This window comes from Lytechinus variegatus, chromosome 18, assembly GCF_018143015.1.
Source record: "Lytechinus variegatus isolate NC3 chromosome 18, Lvar_3.0, whole genome shotgun sequence".
Lineage (NCBI taxonomy): Eukaryota > Metazoa > Echinodermata > Echinoidea > Temnopleuroida > Toxopneustidae > Lytechinus > Lytechinus variegatus.
The window spans coordinates 5602700-5617548 of NC_054757.1; the positions used below are offsets into that span (position 1 = coordinate 5602700).

General features: G+C 35.2%; 1 protein-coding gene across 2 annotated transcripts in view; it reads right to left on the reverse strand.

The window, feature by feature from the left end:
• Window positions 1–14849, reverse strand: part of LOC121431807 (stress-activated protein kinase JNK-like) — a 64214-nt gene that overhangs the window by 5767 nt on the left and 43598 nt on the right. Inside the window, exons 7-13 of one of the 2 annotated variants that reach the window (XM_041629521.1) lie at window positions 12929–13094; window positions 11108–11179; window positions 8766–8957; window positions 7559–7683; window positions 6630–6693; window positions 6376–6408; window positions 256–366 (exon numbers count right to left, since the gene is read on the reverse strand). In XM_041629521.1, coding sequence (XP_041485455.1) covers window positions 256–366; window positions 6376–6408; window positions 6630–6693; window positions 7559–7683; window positions 8766–8957; window positions 11108–11179; window positions 12929–13094 — 763 coding nt within the window. The remainder of the gene's footprint in view (window positions 1–255; window positions 367–6375; window positions 6409–6629; window positions 6694–7558; window positions 7684–8765; window positions 8958–11107; window positions 11180–12928; window positions 13095–14849) is intronic. The other variant, XM_041629522.1, reaches the window with a different exon arrangement.

Here is a 14849-nt window from a genome sequence, read left to right on the forward strand (position 1 = left end):
AAATCAGAAGATGAGAGGTTCAAATCCTGCTAGTTCCAAGATTTTTTTCTGACTTATTAGGTCAATCAATGCCATCTTATTTACTGGGTTACAAGTCATAAATTGTATTTACAATATAAAAGGTGAACATGCACAAGAATTCTGCTGTGAAGGATGATTTTATCAATAGACTAGAAAGCAATCTACCCACTAGTAGCCATGCAAGTTGGACGCTTGCCGATTTGCAAGGCAACAAAAATAAAAGGTGCTACTAACCTGGATGGTGCTCATCATGTCCATTTTCTTTTGACATCATATCGCTAACAGGATCGAGCATGATGGAGTTTGACTGGTACATCGCATTCATCACTTCTTTGAACATCAGCTCTGTACAACAAGAAAAACAGAAAGTTATCCAAAATAAAATCCTCTTGGTGGAAGTTGAATCCATACAAATAGGCAAGCGCACAACCTTCGATTGGGCTGCAACCTGATTTAGGAATGAAATGTTGCAATGTTGATGGATGTAAACGATGAAACATCCCATGCTATGATCTGAAATGAAGTTTTGAAATGTCCTATAAATGATCAAGTTGAAATTTTTGCTAATTCTCTTTGATACAAGAATGATGTCATATATAATTCCTTTAATATCACAACTTCAAAGCAATCGTATGAATGGATACAATTTTAAGTCATTTGGAAGTAACTCCTACATAAAGGCTTGCAACTAACCACAATTTTTTTATATTAATATTTGCTAGGTTATTCTGAAATAAAACATCTCTCTAAAAAAATATGGAATATGCCATTTATAATGCTGCTTTGAATGGCTTCAGAAAATATGATTTTTTTCGGAGCGTTGTGGCCCAGTGGATTAGTCTTCGGACTTTGGGTTTCGAATCCCAGCCATGGCGTAATTTCCTTCGGCAAGAAATTTATCCACATTGTGCCGCACTCGACCCAGGTGAGGTGAACGGGTACCCGGTAGGATTTATTCCTTGGAACGCTTTAGCGCCTTTTATTATGGCGGCTCAGCTACAGCTGGGGTAATAATATGATACCAAGTATCAGAGCGCAGTTGAGTATTTATGCACATAGTAACTGCGCTATATAAATGGACATATTATTATTTATAATTATCATTATAATCAGGATCACAGAGACCAGTCATAATATGTGGCTAGCTTCATGGTAAACTTCTGGGTAGTATCATAAAATCATTGACTTTTTTGTGCATCTCACCCCATTCCTCTCCATTTGTTTTTACTTCATTTAAAGATAAATCCCAGTTCTGGTAACAATCTCAAAATGAGCTTTTTACAGAATCTAACATAATGACCACCCAAGTGTCTGTTTGTATGAATAAAAAATATGTGCCAAAGGATTCTGGAAGAAATTGTGTAATTGCTGAGAAATAAGCAAAATAAGCGCAGATTCGGTCACTTCCGTCGGGTCTTTATTCCAGCAATAATAATACACTGTCCCAAGTGTGCCTATCTGTGTTGGTGATCTTCAGTGGGAACATTTTTCAGCGTAGATTTCAAGATTTCACAAAGTTCAGTTTATGTAACTGTACCAGATCTAGATCCTCGATATACTGGCAATTAAGCCTGGTTTTGCAGACTTTCTCATGAAATCAGTATTTACTGCAACTACTGGCATAACAAGCTTTGATATAGTGAGTGTATCAAAACTTTTCATATGATATTTTTCATGGAGAAATAATTTCAGGAAGGCCCCACATATAGGGGGAGTCGGATGTTCATACTTTATGGATATGCCCTGCTACGTGATGATGTTTTGCATTGGCAAACTAGGGACGAGTGCTGGTCGATATTTGATTTCAATGTTAGTCGATTATCTCCAGCGAAATATCAGCGATAGCACAATAAATTGCTGAGTGCTGACTTTGAAAACAACTAAGGTGAATAATGATAATGATAATAATAATAATATAGGTTTTCCCGTCCAATTTCGTCAAAATTTCAACCGATTTAATGATGTAATAATTCAATTTGCAACTAATTTGAATGACCTATGAGATCAGCATTTAAATAGCCAAATACTTAATTTAATTTAATTCTACTGGCACGCGATTTCATAGTTATTTCATTTAAACATTTATAAAGAACGATCAAATTAAAATAGCTGAGTAGTGTTTTCAAATTCTCACCGGTACCTTCCTTGCGAACGTTTAGGAATTCAAAATCATTAATATGCAATCACTTACAAGATATGGACAGTGTTTTTCGTTGTTTTTTTACTTCTTTTGAATAATTATGGAAATGGGTTTTACCCCTAAATTGGATGTTAAAAATTTTACTGAATTTTACATCTGACAGACCATCATCGGAACAACAACTCGTTTTTGTTCCACTTTCATAACTATGTATAGACTGTGGTCAATTCCATGATACCCATCCCTTCCCCAAAACGATTTAAATTATATACAATTATGTAAAATAAAAAAGAACAAGATGATGAAGAAAAAATACCTACCATTGGCATACTAGGTCATCGACACACTCAATGGCGGATCCAGGGGGAGGGCACAGCCGACTCGTGCCCCCCCCCCCTTTTAGAGGCACAATTATTTTTTTTTCGTGGACGAAATACCCTTATTCTTTGGTTAACAACCTTCTTTTTTTTACTCGTCAAATTCCTCCGGAAAATGTGCCCCCCTTTTGGGAAATCCTGGATCCGCCCCTGCACCCACTCATCAATCACTAAAAGAATAAGCGTTTACAACCATATCCTATAAGTGTTACATGAATTACGTCTTTATCAAACATAATGGAATAAAATGATTCTAACTGAAAAGATCCGCAAAAATAGAAATATAGGGTAAAGTTTGAAAAAAATAAATAAATACAGAAACATTATCAGAATTTGGAAGTTTAAAGTGCAAATATGTGTTCTGATAAATGAAATTGAAAATGGTGTTTCAGGCGAAATTAAACGATCAGCTCGTCGTCGCGAAATTAAATGACACCTTAGGGCCATTAATTTAAACGAGTTTCTCTCTGAATTGAATTTCTACAAAATTCAAAGGAATGATATAGAACGGAATTAAATGCTAAATGAATGAAAATGAACTATGTGTGCAGAGGGTGGACGAAATATTTCGAATTTGAACGTCCTTTCATTAATTTAATTGCAACTCTGATGAAATTGGACGGGAAAACCTATAATAATAATAAAACACACCATTCATATGATAATGAAATAATAAGTTCATTGACCATACATGACATTTGCCCTTGATCATGTGATCTGAACCCTATGAAAGAAAATCAGTGACACTTGATTTGTTATGCCCAAGTTTCATGAACAAGATCCATATACTTTCTAATTCCAAGTTATGATGGCATTCCAACAAATACCCCCAACGTGATTGAATTGAATTGAATTTATTACCAAATATCTCTGTCAGGTACAATTACATGGAATAGTACATCACATATAAAAAAAACATTTGGTAATTGGAGCTAACATAATAGCAAGATGCTAATCAATGTCAGCCCCAAATAATGTCATAAGCATAGTTTAAACAATAGTTTAAACAATAATTTTAACTAAATCTCAATATTGTACATCAAATTCAGTACTTTTCTACTTATTACTGTAGCAGAAAGCTGAGATCATTTTGAGTGAACATATTTACACTATTTACAAGAAAAAATATCTTATCTATTCACTAAATCTTTATACAGAATAATTTGTTTTGGGGCAGTATTTACCATACCAAATCTGCTAAATATCTTGCGACTGGGGGTGTTTCTAATATTTCTTGGCAGATGATTCCATCGAGTAGGGCCAGAAAATGAAATTGCTTGTTTTCTCAGATTGGTATTATTTTTGTCAAGTTTAAAGTGATTGGTTAACATTGGTTTGACTTTTAAAAAATCTGAGCTTGAAGGTCACACTTGTCACCTGTGTCTGTGATATGTTACAAAAATGAAGCCCAGAAAAAATTGCGTTCGAAAATCATTATTTAGTGCTTCAAAAATTGAAATATAAAGTGACCGGAAACACCATCTGAATTTCATCCCATACACTTATGTGTACTATTTAGGCGTCTATAAGACGCCTATTTAGATAATCGGGGTTTGCATTGTAGTTTTAGCTTTTCATTCTCAATAATGGTTGTTTTCAGGGTTTATTAGTTCTAATACATGCTCCTGTACACATGTTTCATCTTGGTTTGAGAATTTTTTAAATCGGCTGCTCACAAAGTTAAACAATACCTTTAACATTTCGCTTTTCTCTATTTCTCGTATTGTAAGGATGGTCTATAAATGAAAAATAATCAATAAAACTATGCGACAACCGATTATTAATTAAATCATGCATAAATACTCCTATCACATATTGGTATTTTTTTTTATATAGAGAATATTTCGATCATAAAATAAAGGAGCAGAGTGGTAAGTATGATGGTTGAACATCATTATTCTAGCTATTCTTTTTTGAAGTAATAATATAGTTCATTAACCATAAATGACCTTTGACCTTGGTCGTGTAACCTGAAACTCAGGCAGGATGTTCAGCTGATTACTTTTATACCCCAGTTTCATGAACTGCATGTACATGTAGATCCACATACTTTCAAAGTTATGATGACATTTCAAAAAGATTTTAATGTTGATGCAACCGCTGGCAGAGGTGCCTATAGTCTTGCTCTGCTATGCAGGCAAGAAAAAATCATCTTTTGCTTCATTATAACATAATTATATTCTCATGCAGATTAAACACAATAATCCAAATGTTAAAGATTGTCTTTTCTTCTAATTTGTCACAAACTGTATCTTTGCTTCTTTGATTCCACCACTTTATCATATTGAATGTATTATTTCAGTTTTACCAGAATGGAGAATACACAATAAAAACACACTGAAGTTATTCAAATACAATTGGGCACACAACTCTCGAAACAGTATATCTGGCATTTTCAATGACGACGACGACAACATCAACAGTAAAACACACTAACCTACAGGGTATGAGCACAAGACAGTATTTAGAGGAGTATGTTTGAAATTCTAGTCATAAATGGGGTTTAAACCAGAAGTTCACCCTGATTTCAAGCTGGTTCTATTGAAATCAGATTAATGAGAGACATATAACAATGAAAGTTTGATCAAAATTAATCAAAAAATGACAAAGTAATGATTTTTTTTCAGAGGGAAGGCAGGTGATGTTATATCAATGCTGCACAATGACTTCCATTAAGAATTCAATAAATATCTGTTTTTCCAGAAAAAAAAAGTATTCACTTGTGCATTCATAACTGCACTCAGGGTGGAGTTTCATTGGGCTATTCGTAAGTGAAACCCGACCTCACACATCTGGGGGTGTTTCACAAAGATTGAAGTATGACTTAAGTCGCACATAAATGTTGACGCGTACATGATATGCAACACGCGATCTTATTGATAGATATGCAGTAGTGCGCATCATCATGACACGATCTTACCAATGTGGTCAAGCCTTTTATACCGTACGCAACTTGGTATTTAAGTACGACTTAAGTCAAACTTAAATCTTTGTGAAACACCCTGTTGACCTGTTCTTGTGCTAAATAAAACACCCTATTTTTTTTCTTCCGTTTAAACAAAAGAGTGAATTTGCTATAACCCTGCAAAATTTGATAAATTATATACTTTTCAATCAAATACCTTTTAAGAAGACTCTCAATCTACAAAAATAAAAATTTCCACTCCAGCTAATGAGAATTAAAATTATTAAGGGCCTCATTTGGCACAAAATCAGGCTACCAGTCATATACCTGGGGGTGTTTCACAAAGATTTGAGTATGACTTACATCGCACTTAAATGCCGACACTTCAATGATATGCAACGCGCAATTTTATTGAGAGATATGCAATAGTGCTCATCCTCACGACACGTTCTGAACAATTTTGTACAAAATCCATATCGTACAAAACTCGGAATTAAAGTGCGACTCTAAGTGATACTTAAATCTTAAGAAGTAGTGAGGAAAATCATGCATAACTTAAAATCAGCTTTATGAAACACCACATACTATTCAATCAAAAATCCGTTCATGAAACGTCTATCAATTCATCATGAATCATATAAGCATAGGCGAGAGCAGCCTGCCAATATAACCTATGAAAAAACATTTTCTATCAAATGTTTGTTCTTTGCCGAATTGTATTTACATTTGTTGAACAGTGAACCCTTTTAGGACCCATTTAGAAAAAAAAAACCTCAATAAATAAATAAATTTATGAACAAATCCTAATCATGTTATGTTTTAACTGATTTTCACCAAACTTTCATTGACAGATTTCTCCAATATTTCTCTGAGTCAAAAAGAACCCCAACTATTGCATCAAGGTGAACTTGCCCTTAAATACTGGCTCTTACCTTTCCAATCATCTAACGAACGCTCTCTCTCGTCTTTAGAATGACCATCGTGGGGTTTGTTAAATACAGGAGGGAATAAACATAGAACGGTGATTGCGGGGTATCATTAATTTAAAAAAAGATAAGTTAGGTTTTTCAATGGCAACATTAACAGTGGTAATATACTAATAAGAGGGATAGGAATACTTAGAGATTTTTTTTAGAGGGGTTTTAGTAGTTTTTGGTTAGTTTATGAAAGAGTTTTTAGCTCTTACCTTTCCATTCTTCTAAACTGTGATCCCTCTCATCTATCGAATGGTCATAGGGAATTGGAGGGGGCTAAAAGAGACAACATATAAGGTTAAGATGAGGCATGGCAACAAGCTGTAACACTTTTTCAAAACTTGGTGGATTCTTATCTAAGTGCAGTCAAATCTACGCCCACAATTCATCCCCTCATTTCACAAACAGAAACAGAAACCGAATCTTTTACTAACATCTTTAATCACGTGATGTTTCAGATCATGCCTCATTACGTAACCAGGATGATTTGCCAAAAATTATACTACATGTACCTGGAAAAATTACTGTTCTCTTCAGCAAAGTAACTTATTTCAGCTGTTCTGGGTATGCTTTATGTAAATTGTAGGTCTGTCACCTCATTAAAGGTCAAGTCCACCCCAACAAAATGTTGATTTGAATAAATCGAGAAAATTCAAACTAGCATAACACTGAAAATTTCATCAAAATCGGAAATCGGAAGTTTCAGGCAAAGGCAGCTTGACTAAGATTCAGGGTTGAGTGAATTGGTCACAAAAATTATTCTTCATGGGAAATACGTTTCTATTAAAAGTAAATATTCAGACAATATTATCTTGGGATTTTTCCAAGCAGCATGTTTGTGAAATAGGGGATGAATAATGGAAGAGCCTGTCTGAATCCAGTAAACTGACTTAATCTATATTGAATTTAGAGCAAATCAAATTACTTCTCAATAATTTTAGTGTACCACAAACTTATAGTTTGCATTTACTTGTCCACCTGATACATGAATTCATCTTTTTTTTTTTACTTTTCTTTCACCTTCCCTGTTCATGTTTTTTCTAACCCATCTATTAGTGGTCTTACATCATGAAGTTAAAATCCAATCTAAACTCAATAAAGGACCTGGGAAATGAATTCTCATCTATCAACTGGTACTTACTCCATATACTTCGCCTGGGTCAAACCATACATTGATGTAGGGGTGTTGGAGTGCTTCATCAACTGATATCCTCTGTTCTGGATCCACGATGAGCATTTTTGAGAGCAAATTTCTCGCTTGTGCAACTGAAATATGAAAGTCATTAACAACATTTTCATTTATCAGCATGACACCTATGATTTTAAAATACTAGTAACCTACTTCATCATTGTGGTGGTAGATGTGGGATGGGAACCCGTGATAATAAAGGCCACCGCACACCTTACGACTGCTCGCGATCCAATTTTGGAACAAATCACATTTTGCTCATTTTCTGAATATGTGAATGGAACATAGCATTTTATTTGAGGTTAAAATTAATTGAAAGAATACTAATATCACCATCATGAAAGATTGCAAGCCTTTACTTTGGCGTAAAGGCCAAATTGGTTTCAAATCGTAGCCAATCGTACAACTGCTATGACGTCATTACAACTAGATATTAAATTCGCTTTTATTTTAAGAAGGATGATAGCATTTTGAATATAGGTATTCGTAGGATGATTTACATGTAGAACATTATACAGTAAGATATTCCAAGTCTCAATATTAGCATAAAATACTACATTTCATTCTGAAATCGGGTAGCAGACCAATCGTAAGGTTTGCGGTCGCCTTAAATGCTCTCAATATACTCCTTTGTTTTGTTTTCAGCAATGGAATGGAAACCTCTGGTTATAAAACGTAACCAATCATCTTCTTTTTCATGGTAAAATCAGTACAAAAGGGATCCTATTATTCTAAAAGACTAAAAAGATCCTGTTATTCTAAAAGACTAACAATCTATTCCTCATTGCAGTGTTTGGTATTGGATGGGAACCAGTGTTTATAAAATAGCTTCATCTAATTCTTCACTATAGTAGCAGGAGTGGAATATGATCGCATGATCTTGAAATACTATCAATATATTTTTTAATTATGGTGGCAGCAGTGGGATGGAAAACATGATTTTCGATAATATCAATCGGCTTCTTCATTATAGCGGTTGCAGATTTGCAGTAGGATCATAATCCTGAAAATTGATTGGCTAACAGTGATTTTTTTTTTTGTTTTTGGGGGGGATGGAAACTAGTGACAAGACACTTAAATGAAATACACCCCACCTACATGTAGTTGTCCTGAGGTGGGGTGGAGCACTTGGTGAACAAGCAGTTCCTGGATTACTCACCACATAGTTTTGTCTTCTCTGTACTACTTTCTGCCTGATAGAAGAGTTCATCAGGGAACAGCATCTCGAAGGAATATCCTGGACACTTTGTCCTGTTCTCTACATACTGCTTGACCATGGGCTGTAGTCTGCTTAAGAACATGTCTGTTGGTGTCCCGAGGAGGTCGGCAATTTTGTTCCATTGGTCAATGTCTGATCAGCCACAAGGTTAAGGAAACAACTGTTGGAACATTGAATTTTTCTCTCAGTATTTAAACTCCTGCCAATAGCACACTGTAGGTCACTATGATTTATAATTATTACTTCTAGTTTTCTTGTTTATATTCCTTATATTAGCCCATTGTCTCTTTTTTCTCTCTTTTTTTTAATTGTATTTCAATGTTATATGTTAATAATAATAATAATGGCGGCATATTTACCCAGGGTAGCCACTTCAGTTCCGAAAACTGTTCTCCCAGCGGGCCCTGCTATTATTACCCCGGCTTTAGCACGGCTACCTTGATCGGGCGCTTGAGCATTCGAGGAATTTCTTCCTACCGGGTACCCATTCACCTCACCTGGGTCGAGTGCAGCACAATGTGGATAAATTTCTTGCTGAAGGAAATTGCGCCATGGCTGGGATTCGAACCCACGACCCTCTGTTTCAAAGTCCGAAGACTAATCCACTGGGCCACAATGCTCCAGTGTTGTTCTCTATTTATGTATGTCTTATATTAATTTGTATTCAATTGTATCATGGTGGTGCCCCACCCACAAGTTTTTTGTAAATGAAAACTTCCAGGGGCTCCAAATCCCACGTTATCTAATTTGTATATACCTGATTTTTTATGATTGATTGATTGAAATAAACTTTGAATTGAATTGAACATTTCATTTATCATTATCTCTCTCTCTCTCTCCACTGACATAACTGAAATGATGCAGAGAAAATACCTGTAGGCCTATCTATTATTGAAAAGGGATGGAGATTGCAAATATTTCCTGTTTGTTTAAAAGTCAAAACTTGAAGGATTGAATCAGGACATTGTTTACAAAGCATACAATAAAGACTCATTGAATAGACCAGTTCATAGTTACTTCATGGGCAATTTTGGTCAAATGACCTTTCATTTCTTTCTTTATGATACGCAGATTTCAAAGCAAGATATTACGTAAGTATGCCATTAATACATAGCAAGATGAAGAAATTGAATAGACCAGGTGACTAGAATAGCACACCAATGAACACTTTATGAAGGTACATGTATTTGTTACATTTCTATTTTGAATGCATATTATAGCATGTTGCACAATGTACTTGGCAAACTGAAATAACAGTCATTTGTGGACACATTGTTTTTTGTGGATGAATATATGAATAATCAAGACATCAAAGTTGGTGCTTATTTCGCTAAATTTTAAACCCCCATGTCACTTTAGTAGAGATGACCTTCCTCTGATCATGCACAGAATCTTTTGATCATGCGCAAAAAGGAACTAGGAACTGGCTTATTCATGGTTACTTATGTCCTTTTTGCATAAAATCAATTAGGGCTGACACCTTCCATGCCATCAAGTCATCTCATCATTTGGATGTTGTCCAAAGTGTCGAAGATTTGCGAAACATCAGAGTAAGAATCTTGTGAATTGTGGACATATCACATGAACTAGGTGTGATATGAGATATTTAATTGTCAAATAATTTGTGATTTTCCTCGCATATGCCTTAACGATGTGTTTGTAAATTTCTTTGAAATGTGTAACCCTTCACATTTTTTATTCTGCTCACAACTTCATCTTCTATACATGTATTTTGTTATCATTGTTTTTTGCAAATGTTGTTTATATTGTGATTCGTTTTTTCTGTAATTTACCTCTGTTGCCCTGCATGTAATTCACTCGTTCATGACCTGGGCTTATTTCCTTTTTATTATGTATTCACCTATGTTCCTTTTTTTGATTTTGAATATTGAATAAAGTGATGAAGAAAATAATTTAATCAAAGGCTTTAAATAGATAGATAGATAACTGGTTTATTGATTAAAAAAATTGCGACAAAGCCGAATTGTGATGATTTTAAAGAGGTACAGAGGCCTTACATAAACATCATAATACAAAGAAGGAAATCGAAATAAATGTTTTAGTTCACAAATATATCACATAATCATGTATTTGTAATTTCATAAAAAGGGAATACATTTTGAACACATTTGACAGGTTATATATGCTTACAGTCACATCAACAAAATGACTCCAAACCGACAGATGGTGTGCCGTATGAAATAACGTAATAACTTTGATCTGTCTGGAGTCGCTTTTGTTGGTGTGATTTTTTTTTTCATTTTGTTTGGGTAAAAGGATACGATCTGAGCCGGGGAACATGACCTGCCCTCTGATCATCTCACCGAATATACAGCCTATGGACCAGATGTCAACTAAATATCAATGAGAGAGTGGGAAAGAACAAAAAATATGTTATCATCATTTGAAATAATGAAATAGAGATAATTAAATCCATATACAAAGTATAATTTGGTAAATAATTCTTAATTCACTGCTACAACTTGCTCGGTACTACCCCGCCCCCTCCCCCCCCCCAAAAAAAAAAGCAGGAACATAAATTTAAACCTTTAGACAGTTTGCACAGTAAATACGAAGATACTAGATGTAAATAATTCCAAATATTTGATCAGGTAAGTCGCTTCTATCCATACCTGAAAAAGTACTTGAAATGGGGAATCAGGAACAAAGAAAATTTATATTAATCAATTCTCAGTACAGGGTTAGTGGAAGATTAGCTCAAAGATTATAACACAATCCTGTATCTGGATTTTCCCAACTTTAATCCCCTCTATATATGGTGTTGATCTATTGAGAGAATATTATCTCTTTTTGCTGTCAAATTTACTTATTTGTCTGGTGGACAGTCCTTTTAAGACCTATTGATTTGCCCTTCCTAAAAGGTTTATTTCCACTTCGTCTAATGCCAATTCGTCCAATTGCCAACTTGTCTACTATCATTTAGTCTACCATCAGTTCTTCCACTATTCACATGGTCTAATTGTTATTTTGTCCAATCACCATTTTGTCTAATAACCAGTTGGTCCAATAGCCATTTAGTCCATATACCATTTGGTCTAATTGGACGAAGTGTTAATTGGGCAAAATGAATGAAAATGATATGGATATTAGACCAAACTGGTTATGAGACGAAATGGTCATAGATGAAATGGTGATAAGATGAAGTAATGATAGGACCAAATGGTTATTGGACAAATGTTTGTTACACGAAATGTTGGACAGAATGCCATTAGACGAATTGGCAATTCACCTTCCCAAATATTTCTATCATTATATTCCTCATCTCATCACCCATTCCTTCCTACTTTTTTAAATGATTGTATCTTCAATCCATTCATGTTTCTATTCTATTCGTTATCCCATCATCCTTCCATTTCCTGTGCTCTTCATACCTTTTATCCTTAAAACATCTTCCATTCCATCTTTCCATCCTCCATCCAACCATCCTTTCATCCTCTACCCTACCATCATCTAACCTACTATTCTTCATCCTCCCTTCATCCATCATTTCATATCTTAATCCTCCTATGCTCTCTCCTACCATTTTTCATCCATCCATCCTCCCGTTTTCCGTTCTGTACTCTTTCCACCATTCCATGCCCCATTCATTACTATACCATCCTTTCATCCTCCATCTGTTATCCTATCATTCATCCATCCATTCTTCACTATCCTTCTATCCTTCCATCCCTTCACTCAAGATCGTGGGTTCGAGTCCACCCCGGGCGGATGACTGAAGCCAGCACTTTGTGTGTAAACGTCTCTCCCATTTCATAGATGCAGGATATGTTACAGTGGAAAACACTCTGTCCCTTGGATAGGACGTTAAATGGAGGCCCCGTGTAGAGGAGAATCACCACCTTTGCACATTAAGAACCCACTGCACTATTTGAATAAGAGTAGGGGGGGGGGAAACCCCTGTGAAGTGTTCCACCTGCATTCCCCAACCAGTTATCGGGAGGAGAGACCTGCAGGTCACAGTTCTGTGTGCACGCCTTTCCAGGCGACCCAGATTGGCTGGCTCCTCCTCCAATGCGCCTTTGAATGTCTTTAACAGATATATGGCGTTATACAAATGCTGTGCATCATCATCACTCCCTTACCATTTTCTTTGTATCCCATGCCTAGGATGACCTCTGGTGCTCTGTAGTACCTGGTAACAACATAAGGGGTCATCATGAAGCTAGTACTAGCTGTCCTGGCTAGACCAAAGTCCAGGATCTTCAGCGAACAGTCTGTCTTTACTACTATATTGCTGGGTTTTAAGTCCTGCAGGAAAAAGTGGGAGGAGTTATATTACATCACAAACCACTATAACTAAGAAGACACGGGCCCTGTCTTACAAAGAGTTGCAATTGATCTGATTAACCACAACTATGGATGGCCAGCAATATCAAAATCTAAAATGCAAATTTGTTCAACATATTTTCTAGATTGCATATTCATACATTTATGATTTTTTTGAAGATTCAGTGTGATTCTCTTTATTTACTCAGGAGATTGTGGAAATTCCTTGTAGAAAAATTATGGTACGAAAGGATTTCCATATATACACAACAAAAAATGTAAGTCCCCCTTAAACAAACATCAATAATTTCCAAACCAATGCGAGTTTTTAATATATTTTTACATGAGCGTGTAGGTAATTTTATAAGCTACCCTATGAGTAAATGTTATGGACGTATTTTACGTCATGCTTCAGTGAGCACCGTCAGAAGGCAAAAATGTCACTTTTCAAAAGTCACAAGCCAAATATCATGACTTTGATTCCATTTCATTGGAACTTATTCCACATTCTCATCACAAAAAATAGTCAGAAGGTTTATAATAGGTACTTTCTAAAGGACGACACAACTTTTTGGGCTAAATTTCACGGTTGAATAAACACAAGTCAAAATTTGCTATAATTGGTTATTTTGCACGCTTCTATCAATAAAAATGATCGAATATGATGACAGTTATTTTTGGGAAGAGTTTCTGCAACAGTATTCATCGTTTCACGGTTCAATGAACATTTATTAAAAACAAAAAATACGATTTTCAAATATCATAGGCAAGTATTGTTTCATTTTGGTACCTGAAAATGATCTTTTCTCAACTTTTTTGTTGTGTTTATGACCAATTAACATGCTTCAATGATTCAAAGGCATTTAATTAAACATTCACGCTTGAATGAACATGTGGAATGTAATAAGCTCTTTTTTACGTTATTGGAAAAAATGCAATTTGTAACTACGGATATCTGTCACAAACCTCCTTGCATAGTTCATTTGATTTGATTTTTGTGAAAATCCCGATGTTTAATGCATCAGTGAACACACAATACTAGAAAATTATGCAAATGAGAAGAAAGTTCAAGGCCTTGGCCCCACTCTGTGCCCTATCGAATGGTTATTTTGGTGTGCGCACCTTTTGGATAGTGTTACTCTGAAGCCATGTGCGAAGTTTCATGAAATAACTGTTGGCAGAAGTAACAAAAACCATCCATGAAACAAACCCTCATTTCAAAATTTTGACTTCTTCTCTCATAGACTTGTGTACATTATGGGTGCATATGTTTACGAATAAGTAACCCCTTATTCAATATGGTGGAACTTTTTTTCAAGGCTGTCTTTAGCAATGTCGTTTAGTAGCAATGTTTATCAACCTATGGGCAAAATTCTGTGCAAAAATGAAATCGATTTGTTTATTTATGGATGAGTGAGCACGCATCAAAGTGGGAAAATTGGTATTTTCAATGTCACAGACACATTTTAAAGGATAATAAAGTGATTATTTGGGGCAAATTCGGTTTCAAATGTGACTTTAATTGCTGTTGTTTTTATCATCCATCATTTCTATCACCACACACTTTCCGAATTTTAAACATTTTCATGGTTGAGCGAGCACAATCCAAAACTTAGGAATGAATACTCTTTATACTGCATAAATGTATTCTTTTCCTCACAATTTCTCAGGATCAGTTGAATGTATGGACAAATCAGTGGTGGATCCAGAATTTTAAAATGGTGGAAGGGCCTATAA